We start from the raw sequence: 13,077 nt of genomic DNA, 5'->3' as shown, positions 1-13,077 counted from the left end.
GTCTTTCATTTTTTATTAAATTTGTCAGATTTTAATTATGTTTTTGTTATTAAGATGTAATACCTTCATTGTAAAATTTGTTAATTCAATACTTCAATAGTTCTTATAGTGGAAATTGAATATTGCATTAATTTTACCTACTACCTTGGAAATTCGGAATCTGTATGGATCGATATATTCTTTAATATGTCGATAATTGTTCTGATTTAGAATATATTTATCAAATTGCACAAATATTCTAAGATATACTACCAGCAACTTAAAAATTTGAATTTATCAAAATATTGCCCTATGATAACCAATAATGAACATTTTCATAGCTCAAGAAATACTGGACGAATTGGCACATGCTGGAAATTTACCACTTGGAATTTAAAATAAGAAGTGGTTGGCTATTGATTTTGTCTGTTTTGAAAATTTATTTTTTTTTTAATTCAATTTTATATCCTAAAAATACAATATATACCTGAATAATTGTTTAATACATTAATATTTTTATATATCCCTTTAATATGTCTCTACACTTATAAAACCTCATAACAATGTCAACAAATTGTTTGACTTTGACACCATCTTATAACAACTGAAAAGCTGTTCAAAAACAAAACTGTCGTTATAGACAAGATGATACGGTAATCCGTATACGAGACAATGCCACATCAAACTACTGCCACATTTATCCACCATTACTACTAGAAAAGCCGCAGGACAATGTAAGGACATGATGTTGGATTTAACCAATGAAAAGTGTGGCACTTCACAAAGAAGTGGAAAACTCACACACAGAAAAAAATATACAATACTTCACACAATCGAATATGTGTAGAGTAGTAAGCAAGCAATGCAATGATGCAGCCATGACAATCTACAATATCCGGAAAGTTCTTACATTCCAACTTAGTTACACACGTATGCCGACACAAACATAGTATAACACCTTGGATTCATAATCCGCATTTTGATTTGTCTATAAAACCCCATTGGATATACAATTTGCCCCCCAAAAATCCACACCTATTCGCATACACACACACAAACACACCAAAACCAACCATTTGTGGTCTAGCACGGCCAAAACTTCTAGTTATGTGTACATGTGTGTGCGGTGGTTTACGACAAATACCAGAATTTGCTGCTAACAAGGGGGGCACAGAAGTAGAGTAACTATAAGAACTTAATACTAACCTGTAAGACGGCAAAAATGACAGCAAATACAGTAACAATGAGAAGACAGGCAGCAACCGCAATTGCTGTGATAGTTGTTAAAGGTGAACCGACACGTGAGAATAAACCACTAACACCTGTTGTTCCATCCGAATCATCTAACAGGTTACCGTAGAGACCACCACTGTTGCCATAAGAACTACCAAATTGTTGTTGTTCAGCAGCAGCGGCAATGCGACGTTTGCCAGCGGGTGAGGCATTGATGCAACCACCTATGGAAAGAAATATTTGAAAAGTTAAATGTAAATGATTTAATTTGTAAATTCGAGGGATTCAAATTTATAATAGGAGGAAGAATGAAATTATGTTATTAACAAATTCATTTAATTCTTTAAAAAAAACTTTGCAGTTAATTGGTTTGTTTCCGAACGAAAATTGGGTAAAACCTTTACAATTTATGAAGGGAAATACGAAAATTAATAAATAAAGGGCTAAACAGAATACTCGCGTTGAGCCTTCCGTCGCGTTTTATGTTATCGAAAATACAACAACCACGAGGAAACGGTATGCGTTTGTGTTATCGTTTCCTTGTGGTTGTTGTATTTTCGATAACATATAACACAACGGATGGCTCAGCGCGAGCATTCTGCTTAGCCCTTTATAGCAGATTTTTGCAGATTTTGGAACAGATTCAACGTAGCTCGAATTTCCAATAATCGATTTTTTTGCATTGAAAAATCGAAAATCGATTTTCGATTAATTGAAATTTTGTATTGAAACAAGAAATTGCAAAGTCGACTTTTAGTGAATGATTTAAAAATTTCTTTATAAATATTTGATTTATTATTACAAGAAGAGATTGACTAAAAAATATGTTATACATTTGAAAATTTGTTGGGAACAAAAACCGAAAAGTTCTGAAGTCGTTGCATATATTCTTCATTTGTCAGTAATAACTTCATATAACATTTTTTTGCATATCATAGTTTAAGTCTTTAAAATAAATGCGGAATAGTCACACCCATACACCTCCTCTGTTTCCATACATACCTGTATCTTTGTCACAATGACAGCAGGACTGATCTTCCGGCGATGCATCGTTGGCACAACACGGTACACACTGATTGTTCAAACGATCCAAATGTAATGGGAAGGCACATGTCTGACACGAATATTGACCGGGACCTGTACATGACCGACACGATTCATGACACGTTTTACACGTTTGTGTTGGTGAATCATAGTATTGTGAGCCCAAACATTCCATACAGAGGCCACCGTCCAACATAAAGTGAGCCGGGCATGAGGTGCAGGCTAATGGTCCAGCCCCTATTGAAAAAGAAGAGAGAAAAATTAAAAATAAATTAAAGTTGGAACTAAAAAATGGAAATATATTTTTGAAGAAATTCGGAGAAAAAAATTTTATCTATCCACGTTTATATTTACAGTCATGGCCTATTAATGTCTACCGGGTGGCGAATTCATGCCTTAGTCTTTTCTTACTGTCAAATACTAACCACAACGTATATTTGGGTTCATGGCCTATTAAATAAGGTCTACCGGGTGGCGAATTCATGCCTTACTCTTCTCTTAGTGTCATGTTTTTAATCGTGAAATACTAAATAGAACTGGATTAAAACTCAAAATATTTTTGAAAAAACGTAATGATAGTAATTTGCATATATATTTTGGTTCGAATAAAGACAATTTTTGTTCATTTATTCTTCAAACAATAAATTTGACAGTCAATGAAGACTTCGAATTCGCCTCCCTGTTAACCGTAGGAATAAACTTTGTTTGGATTTGAACAAGGTTTATTCATAAGGTTAACAGGGAAGCGAATTCATGCCTCAGTCTTCTCTTGCTGTCGGTTCAATTTATCCTGTTTCGTCTTTTTAATATTATTTAAGGAGGTTTTGACCGTATCAAGCGAGTTCAAATATATAATGCAAGTTTGGATTCATATCAGTACATTCTCCTAAGCATGACTGCAATATTGTAAAATGCTCTTGTTGGGGTGTTTAAGGTCAAAAAATAACACAATCGGAATATTTAGTAGGATGAAGTATTTAAGCATTGTATTTCACGATAAATTTGAATTATAATATTCGGATTTCTGAATTTTATGAACCCAATTCATGAAATATAAGTACAGGGTTCTTATGTGCTAGAGAGATAGAGAGAGAGGGAGAGAGGCAAGGGTAATGTAAAGTATTTTCCAATACGAAAAGTATTAGGGCATCGCATTTCACGATATATTTTATAATGTACGGATTCCAGAATTTTATGAATGCAATTCATAAAAATATAAGTACTGGTTTATTCTCTGTGAGAGAGAGGAAATGACAATGTACAGTGTTTTCCAATACGAGAAGGGCAGTGGATTTAAATCTCACTGGTCATTTGGCCACTGGTCACGTGATCAACAGTTCAAGAGATAACACGGTCCTGAATATTTTGCTAGTAGAGCAATGGGTTTTTTGCTTATGTGACAGTAGAGTCGTATTGTTGAAAGTTTTCGCTGTAAATTTCTGTACCATCCAATTCCGACCATAACAAATCATTAAGCATCTTTAGTTGGCGCAATCTATACACCGTAACTGTTGATTAGCTTCACATTTCCAAAATGTAATGACGGCCTATAAAATTCACCAAACACTCACTCTTCAAGGCTTCTCCAAAATTACACTCTTAGAGTTTCCGATCGCCGGATGCGACTATTCAACGTAGCCAAATATGTAGCTAGCCAGTATGCTTTTTCGATGGAAATTACCATAATTTCGTAGCGGAAACTTGAATTGGGTTTCGCAACCCTGACCCGGCAATTCGACGTACCCAAGGGACCTCATTAGACAAGATGATTTTTCAATGAAATTCTGATCCAGAAAACGATCTAGTTGATGATCGATCGTTTTAAGTTAATGCAATAACTGAACACTTTAAATCTTAAGGGTCAATTTTTTTATGAAAAATTACGCCATCTCTAGATAGTGAATATATTACCATAACTATTGATCCAACCTCATTTTTTAGGCCCAATGACCCCGCCGTACCATAAAGCGTATCACACAGTCACACTTTGACCCTACAAGATGCGACTTTTTGACGTAGCCACTCTGGACCTCATTATTTTTCGATGGAAATTCGGATAATTTTCAGTAAGGGTAAAACCTTGTCGGTGAACGGCCTGTTTGAGTTCTTGTGTTAACTGAAGTTTTTAAGCCCCCATTCTCGATTTCAAATTTCGACGATTTTCATCCCGCTGACAAATGAGCAAAGATTATGATAAAGACTTGCATACATGCATTTTAAGTCTTAAGGAAGAAAAAAATACATTTAAAAAATGTTGTTGCTGTTTTTTGTAATTAAAGAAAAGTATTTTTTCGGCAGCGGGCAATTCAAAAAGTATAAATCTGGCTCTGGTATGAACTAGGATCACTCGATTAGCAAAATGGAGGAATTAGGAAAGTTATTTTTTGGAGAATGGACTATTTTCGACCAAAAACCAAGCTAGAAAAAGGAAGATCTTGACCGATTACATTTACCCTAGTTCATACGATAGCTATGTATGTCCAAAATAACGATTTAATATTTGGAACCGATTCATAGTTTTTGAGTTATTGTACACTGTTTCGAAAAAAACACATTATTATTAAGAAGATCTCCCGTTGTCACCTGTCTCTTGAACATTCTATCATATCTTCAAGATCATTAGAAATTTTCACCTGATATTTTAAAGGGACATTCTTGATAAGTTATAGTTTCAAATTAAATTAAGGGGACCCCCCATTCTCGGGGACAATTTTTTTTGATTTAATTCGAATCTACACTAATTCAAGAATGTCAGTAAAAAATTTCAAGTGAAAACCTCAAGAACTCTGGAAGATATCGCCGATTTATTGTGTCAGCATAAAGTGACAGCTAAAGCGCTTCTCAAACTTTAAACGCGTTTTCCTCTTTTGCGAATGGCGGGCACGATAACTCAAAAACTAATAACCCAATCGATTCCAAATTTTTACACGTTTGATGCGTGATTACACGCATTGGTATTGCGTGAAAATTTAAAATCGTGAATGGGTCGTGTTCCCTTAAAATAAAAACATAGATCTTTTGAAACCAAGAAAGATGGCGGGGTCCCCTTAATGCCTACGAGTTTGTGAAAAAAAATCGTTTGAGGAATGCTGCAGCAATAATGCCCTCGGTAGTTCTTTACTATGTGTACGGGTCTTTTCTTCACATCATTTACATTACGCTCTAAATTTTGTCCACCAATTCCTATATTGCGGATCGACCAAAACATTCTATTGTATTGCGAACTCTGACTGCAAGATTTTCACAATTTTGTATTCTTCAATGGGTTGTTGGAGGAGATATTGTTAAATTGTTACCATACTCGTCCATATTGCAGGGGTGTGACCCTACAAAAATAGGTCCTAGACCCTAATTAGAATATAGATTGTCATATGTCGTCTAACAGAATCGATCAAGTCATATGTCTCTGCCTGTTAGTCTTTTTAGTGGTATTAGTGTAGGGTATTTTTTAGTTGGACCCGTGTAATTTGGTAATGGTATAGTTTCTATTTGTCAAATGCCAAAAAATAATACCTTCAATCGTAAGTGATGTGGCATATCTTATAATAGGCTCATTACCAACTTATAATGAACTTTCGTTACGCAGCGCCTGATTAAAAATTTGTTATTTCATTCATACTACACATCCTTCCAGTTACGAAAACCGAACCCCAACTCTATTAGAAAAATATAATCACGTTTCCACAAGCACATATTAGATTGTAAAATGGTTTGATTGCTATAACAACTATATAAGAAACCATAAAACTTTGATATTTAAAAAATATATATAAAATTCCTATTACTATTAAGAATACAACTTCTTTATAGACTTGTAGAAATTTATAACCTTTTTTACACAAATTATTATATAAACATGATTTTATGTCAGTATATAAAAACCTTGTATTTTTATAGTCTACTCTCATCCCCACAAAGTATGCCAAACATTTACTATTTAACATAACCCTAAAAGTATGCATTATATGTTTTCGCTTCACTTGCGAAAAACGATTTACTACAACAAATAACTATAATATATTTAAAAATATATCTTAACAAGCACATAAACAACAAGGCATGTGATGGAGACATTGAACAAATTTTAACCATAAAAAATCTCAGAACTTCCCATTAAATGTCAATTCACACTTTTTTTTTTAAAAAGAAAAAGTTATTGACAGTATTTCACCTCTGGGTGATGAATGCTCGTTATACTCCCACAAATAGAGTGGAGAGTCAAGAAGGTTTACAAATCTGACACCTGCAATTTTTTGTTTGGTTTTATTTTGCAGTACTAAACTGTAATAAATTGCAAGATACCACACACATTGCCACCATATTTTTTGATTCATGTTTTCTCTGTATAGGTAACCATAGCCGACTTTATAACTTACCGTTACAAGTTTTACAATAATGATGACACTTTTGACAACCAAACTCTGACTTGTAGAAACCTTCAGGACATTCAGGATGACATTCACCGCCCGCTAACTGCCAGCCACTGGGACATTGTACGCATTGATCACGACGTGGACCACTGCAGGTATGACAACTGAGATAACACTTGGCACAAGTGCCACGGTCACTGTAATAGCTGTAACGGGAAAAGAAACAAATTGAAAGGGCATGAAAAAAGTTAACAATAGAAGTTCGAAGAAAATAAAACAAAAGTTTGTAATTTTTCGAGAGAAAACAAAACTTCATCCTTTTCCGCCACTACTACTACTACTCTGTGCAGAACAAATTGTAACTCTGTTGAAATACAAATTTGAAAAAAAAGAAAATATGAAATGAATTGTCATATAAAAAATGTTGGCGATAGCATGGCTGTTAAAGTTTTCTCTTCGTTTGTTGTTGCGCCACCCTTCTTTCACATTGTTTTTCCAGACCCCAATAAAATAATATGAAATTATGCTAATAAAACGAATAGTGGCCATTAGCCATGGTCAAGTGCTTATGGAATTTAAAGTACTGTCAAATGGAAATATTGAAATTAAAGTTTATTGCCAGTTCAGTGTTGCCGCTTTATGTACTAATTGATCGACTAAATTTGAAATCATAGGAAAAAATAGACACGAGACATGTGAATACCACGCCTATGATAGAAGTTGAAAAAATATTTTTTTAATCCACGCCTATGATAATTGTTGAAAAAATAATTTTTTTAATCCACGCCTGTGATAATTGTTGAAAAAATATTTTTTTTTTAATCCACGCCTACGATGTTCACGAGACATGTGAATACCACGCCTATGATAGTAGTTGAAAAAATATTTTTTTTTAATCCACGCCTACGATGTTCACGAGACATGTGAATACCACGCCTATGATAGTAGTTGAAAAAATATATTATTTTAATCCACGCCTATAGTAATAGTTGAAAAAATATATTTTTTAATCCACGCCTATGATAATAGTTGAAAAAAATATATTTTTTAATCCACGCCTATGATAATAGTTAAAAAAATATTTTTTTTAATCCACGCCTATGATAATAGTTGAAAAAAATATATTTTTTAATCCACGCCTATGATAATAGTAAAAAAAATATTTTTTTTAATCCACGCCTATAGTAATAGTTATATTTTTTTTAATCCACGCCTATAGTAATAGTTATATATTTTTTAATCCACGCCTATGATAGTAGTTAAAAAAAATATTTTTTTTAATCCACGCCTATGATAGTAGTTAAAAAAATATTTTTTAATCCACGCCTACGATAATAATTGAAAAAATATTTTTTAATCCACGCCTACGATAATAATTGAAAAAATATTTTTTAATCCACGCCTACGATAATAATTGAAAAAATATTTTTTAATCCACGCCTACGATAATAATTGAAAAAATATTATTTAAAAAATCCACGCCTTTGATAGTACTAGAAAAAATCTGTTTTTTTAATCCACGCCTATTGATAGACCCTAAACATATTTTTTTTTAATCCACGCCTATGATAATAGTTGAAAAAATATTTTTTTTAATCCACACCTACGATAATTGGTAAAAAAAAATATTTTGTTAATCCACGCCTTTGATAGTACTAGAAAAAATATTTTTTTTAATCCACGCCTACGATAATTGGTAAAAAAATATTTTTTTAATCCACGCCTACGATAATTGGTAAAAAAATATATTTTTTTAATGCACGCCTATGATAATAGTTAAAAAATATATTTTTTTATTAGTTGAAAAAATAGTATTTAAAAAATCCACGCCTTTGATAGTACTTGAAAATATATTTTTTAAAAAATCCACGCCTTTTATTGACCCTTTTTTTTAAAATCAAGCCTATTCTTGAACCTAGAAAATTTGACCCTTGAAAAAAATATTTTTTCCTTGATTGTAAATTACCCTTAAAATCCGACCAATATACTTGATCAAACTACGCCCCAAAACGGCAACACTGTTCTTCCTTTCATAAATCCACATTCATTTTGATGATGTCCAGTGCATTATCCTCAACCAGCCACATCGGGCCAAAGCCATTCATTTCAGAAACAAATTATAATTATGTGTCACACCATTTTTATTGCTTTGCCAATATTGCAATGACAAGGAAACATTTTCATTTTCCAGCAACTGCAACAGCAGTTCATGAACAGTTGTGTTGTGAAACGTACGTATGTATGTCGATTACTACTATTATGTCCTGCCCGGTACACACACAGGATTTCATTTCATTGAAGAGAAAGAAACTTAAAATGCAATTCATATTTTTGTGTATAATTACCCATCAGCACAGGTGGTACGGCATTCGCCACTTTGTAGCTGTAATCCTTTGGCACATGCCGTGCAATTCATTCGTGACACACATTGGGTACAGGTATGCAAACATTTGGCACAAACGCCGGCCTCCATGTAGTAGCCATCATCGCAAGTGCTCACACAGTGATTATTCTGCAACAGTAGACTCTGGGGGCAACTTAAGCAATTCGATTCGGTGGGCCCATCACATGTCTCGCAAGTGCTATGGCATGGATGACAATGGTTGTTATCGTAATATTCAGCTGAAATTATAACAGATAAGAAGAAGAGTGGGAGAGAGAGATGGTGAGTGAGTGAGTCATACAAAAGTCGGTGATATTAACGAAAAGCAAATTAAAGGATATTTCAAAATTTATATGCGAATTTGCATAGTTAGTTAGTGTGAGTGTATGCATGTGTGTGTGTGGGAGTACAAATGTCAATGGATAATTGCTTTGTAACTTAGGTTGGCCTTCTAATCTAAAAGTGAGGGGGACATTTGTTAGGTGGAATAACCACACTCGGATAAAAATATATTTTCAAACATTTTCAAATTTAAATAGTTTTGATTTCCTTTGGGGGAACCCTTTTCCAAGCCTATTCCATTTTTTATATCCTTTACCACATTATGTTTGTAACAGGCAAAAATAATCGAGATAGACCTATGGTTCCTTTTGAATCACTTTCTGAGTCGATTTATGCATGTCTGTCCGTCCGTCCGTCTGTTGATGTTAAATTGTAAACAAAGTACAGGTCGCATTTTTGATTTGAATTGGCCTAAGGACGAACCCTATTGAATTTGGGAAAAATCGCTTCAGGTTTCGATATATAGTTTCGTCCGATTTAAGGTAAATGGTGCACCAAAGTCCCTGAAAATCATTCGATTTGCACGAATTTTGGCATAGCGTTCTTAATTAAGTCTAGAATGACGTGTTCTAATTTTCGTGAACATCTTCTTATTTAGATATAGCTCCCTGCACCAAAGTCCCTAAATATATGTCGATTTGCTTGAAATTTAGCATAGCGTATTGAATTAAGCCTAGGGTGCTAATTTTCGTGAAAATCGGATCTTATATAGATATAGCTCCCATATATATTTTCGTCCGATTTAAGGTAAATGGTGCACTCTATATATCTTTCCATGTGCACGAAATTTGGCACAGCTTATTAATTTAACTCTAGAATGATGTGTGTTAAGTTTTGTGAAAATCGGTTCTTATTTAGACATAGCTCCACACAAATATTTTCGTCCGATTTAAGACAAATGGCAAACCGAAGTCCCTATGTATCTTTCGATTTGCACGAAATTTTGCATAGCTTACTGAATTAAGAGTCGAATGATGTTATGTTTCGTGAAAATCGGTTCAGATTTAGATATATATTTTCGTCTGATTTAATGTAAAAGGTGCACCAATCTCCTATAAATTTTCCGATTGGCTAGAATGATGTGTCTTAACTTTTGGAAACATCTAAAGATGTTGTCTGTTCTATTTCCAGCATATTGTATATATTAGCGCCTGTTGTATGTACCCATAGTGGTGAAGGGTATCATATAGTCGGCCCCGTCCGACTTTTGAACTTTCCTTACTGTTTTTTTAAACAACTCCACACAATTATATCTCAAAATCTCAATTAACTACCTCGAGGGCGTATTTTAATAAATTTTAAAAATATTGTGTTATGGGTGGTTCCGCCCCCAAGTAATAACTACAAAGGGGTTTACAATATTACGGCGAATATTTATAGCCACTTAATGCTCAACGATGTCACTGCAAGCAAAATGCTTTTGCATAAAGAAATAACTTATTTTTCATTTTAAAATGTATTGCTTACTTTGTGGAGATTAAATAGCTTGATTAGACCAACATATGTTTAGGGGCTATGCAGTTAGTCCTAAATGAACTTTTGGAAAAGGTGAAGCAATGACTAATTTTTAATGACAACAATAAAAAACCAAGCCCATTTGTAAAATGTGTTATTTTTTTATTTTAAATGGTATAGCATATTTTTTGGCGTTTTAAAAATCTTAATTTAACGTATAAATATTTAGGGGCTGTACAATTTTTTTCGGTAAACAAATTTTAAATTGCCTGCCTTTTTAAGCGAAAAACAGGTGCAGCCATAAAACAGCTGTTTTGTAGGACCATTTAAATTGTCTTTTTACATTTTATGTACAATGTCTCCACAAAGCAATTTTATGTTCCATATCTCGCCCATTGGCATGTTTTTCGTTTCGTTTGCCACTTCATCATAATAAAAAGTCCATTTACCCGCAGCAAAATGAAAGCACCAGCAAGAAAAAAACTGGTAAACAATCACTCTCCATAAATCACAAAAGGAAACCTCAAACTACAATATCCTGACACCTAGAGGACAAACAAGAAATGTATAGACTTTTGAGTACACCACGCACATTTGTGAACATAACTTGGCTGGCAGTTTTTTTCTCTTTCTGCAGTGGTGGTCAGTAATATGGAAAGCAAGCAAAACAAAACATAACACCCAAGAACAGACAATAAGTCCTTTTAGCTCCCACCCACTCTTTCACACACACACACTCACACAACTTCACTAATAAATGCTTTTCACATGCATGTTCCCAACGCACACCCACACATTTCTGCGTTTGGGTGGCGATGGCAGGATACTCGTATACGAAAAAAATTCAAATTCATACTCACATTCATCGCAATTTTCACTGCCAGTGATAATACATTTGCCTTTTTTATTGCGCGTCCAGTTGTCTTGGCATGTAAGACAAAAACCATTGGTGGTACATGTGGCGCAGCCCGTTGGACAGGCAACACATTCTTGACGTTTTTTATCGGCATAGTAACCATCGGGGCAACTATTCAAACATTTACCATCGTGGGCAAAACGGCCGGAACGACAAGTGATGCATTGTGATTCGGCGGACCCATTGCATGTGGCACAAGATGAATGGCATGGAGCACAGCTGTAAAAAAAGAAAAGAAGAGAGAAAAACGCATGAATGTAGATAAAGCAATAGGTTGAGAATATGTAGCAGAGAGACGTATAGAAAAAAATACAACTTGAAATGGTAAAATGATGGGTGTAGTGTTTTTAAGCCTTTAAGACACTCTTTTTCGTTGAAATGGGCCTGCATATGACAGGTGATAATGAAAGTTTTCAGCGAGCCTAAAAGTAGGTTGCAAAAAAATTTTTTAAGAATGAAATGCTTGAATGTTATCTTTTGTCAGAGGAAATAAAAAATTGTGATGGAAGGATGTTTACATGCCAAATAAGAGATAAAACGAGTTTGGGAGGGATCAACTTTGAACGGTTCCGGCTTATAAGATAGTATATATGGGCGGAACATATAACAATGGAGCTATATAAAATCGTGTACCGATTAGTGTTTTTTTTTTTAATTTAGTTCTGTCCAATGTTTCAGATGTAATGTTGATTAATTCGGGTTTTCAAATAAAATTTACAAATTAATTTAATATTGACCTTTTTGGGAGGAGGTACCAGAGGGCAGACGGGTCCAAACTTCGGACTTAGGCTTCGTAAAGATAATAGGTTGTGCCAGAAGGAGTGAACTAATGGGTTCCATCTTCTAATTGTAAATCGACTCCAAATTTTCTGAAACGGATTTGGTCCAAAGAAGCATGGGGTCCAAAACTAATATTTCAATGAGGCACATTTCCACCGTATCAAAGTGTATATGTCCTCATTAGCCATAAGGCTGAGGGTATAAAAATCCACGAATATGCGTGGAGCTTGAACAAATATTTAAAAATATGACCTAAAAAATATTTTAAAAAATACACGTCTATGTTTAGGGTTTGAAAAATATTTTTAAAAAAATCCATGTCTATGTTTGGAGCTCGAAAACATATTTTTAAATATTTTTTTGAAAATGTGCATTAATTTAGTTATCTGACTTCTTCATGTCCGCCTGAGACCGTACACATGTAGAAATACGCATGGACTCAGACATATCATTTTGTATACCCTTCACTACACTGTGGTACAGGGTATTATGTCTTTGTGCATATGTTTGTAACAGGCAAAAGGAATCGAGATAGATCCATGGTTCCTTTTGAGAATATGCATAGAATCACTTTC

The 13,077-nt window shown here is 34.0% G+C and overlaps 1 protein-coding gene across 1 annotated transcript in view; it reads right to left on the bottom strand.

Moving 5' to 3' along the window:
- Nucleotides 1-1,185: 1,185 nt before the first annotated feature.
- LOC133331686 (furin-like protease 2) overlaps nucleotides 1,186-13,077 on the bottom strand; it is a gene marked incomplete at its 3' end in the record, with an annotated part of 47,151 nt that continues 35,259 nt past the window's right edge. The window contains exons 6-10 of the mRNA XM_061540067.1: nucleotides 11,667-11,941; nucleotides 8,972-9,248; nucleotides 6,633-6,832; nucleotides 2,215-2,493; nucleotides 1,186-1,436 (exon numbers count right to left, since the gene is read on the bottom strand). Of these exons, the coding sequence (XP_061396051.1) occupies nucleotides 1,186-1,436; nucleotides 2,215-2,493; nucleotides 6,633-6,832; nucleotides 8,972-9,248; nucleotides 11,667-11,941 (1,282 nt within the window). The remainder of the gene's footprint in view (nucleotides 1,437-2,214; nucleotides 2,494-6,632; nucleotides 6,833-8,971; nucleotides 9,249-11,666; nucleotides 11,942-13,077) is intronic.

Source organism: Musca vetustissima, unplaced genomic scaffold, assembly GCF_032173495.1.
Source record: "Musca vetustissima isolate MV318-11 ecotype Yass unplaced genomic scaffold, APGP_CSIRO_Mvet_v1 utg4882, whole genome shotgun sequence".
Classification (NCBI taxonomy): domain Eukaryota; kingdom Metazoa; phylum Arthropoda; class Insecta; order Diptera; family Muscidae; genus Musca; species Musca vetustissima.
The sequence above is the reverse complement of the archived record's forward strand: the minus strand, read 5'-3'. Positions and strand labels throughout refer to the sequence as shown.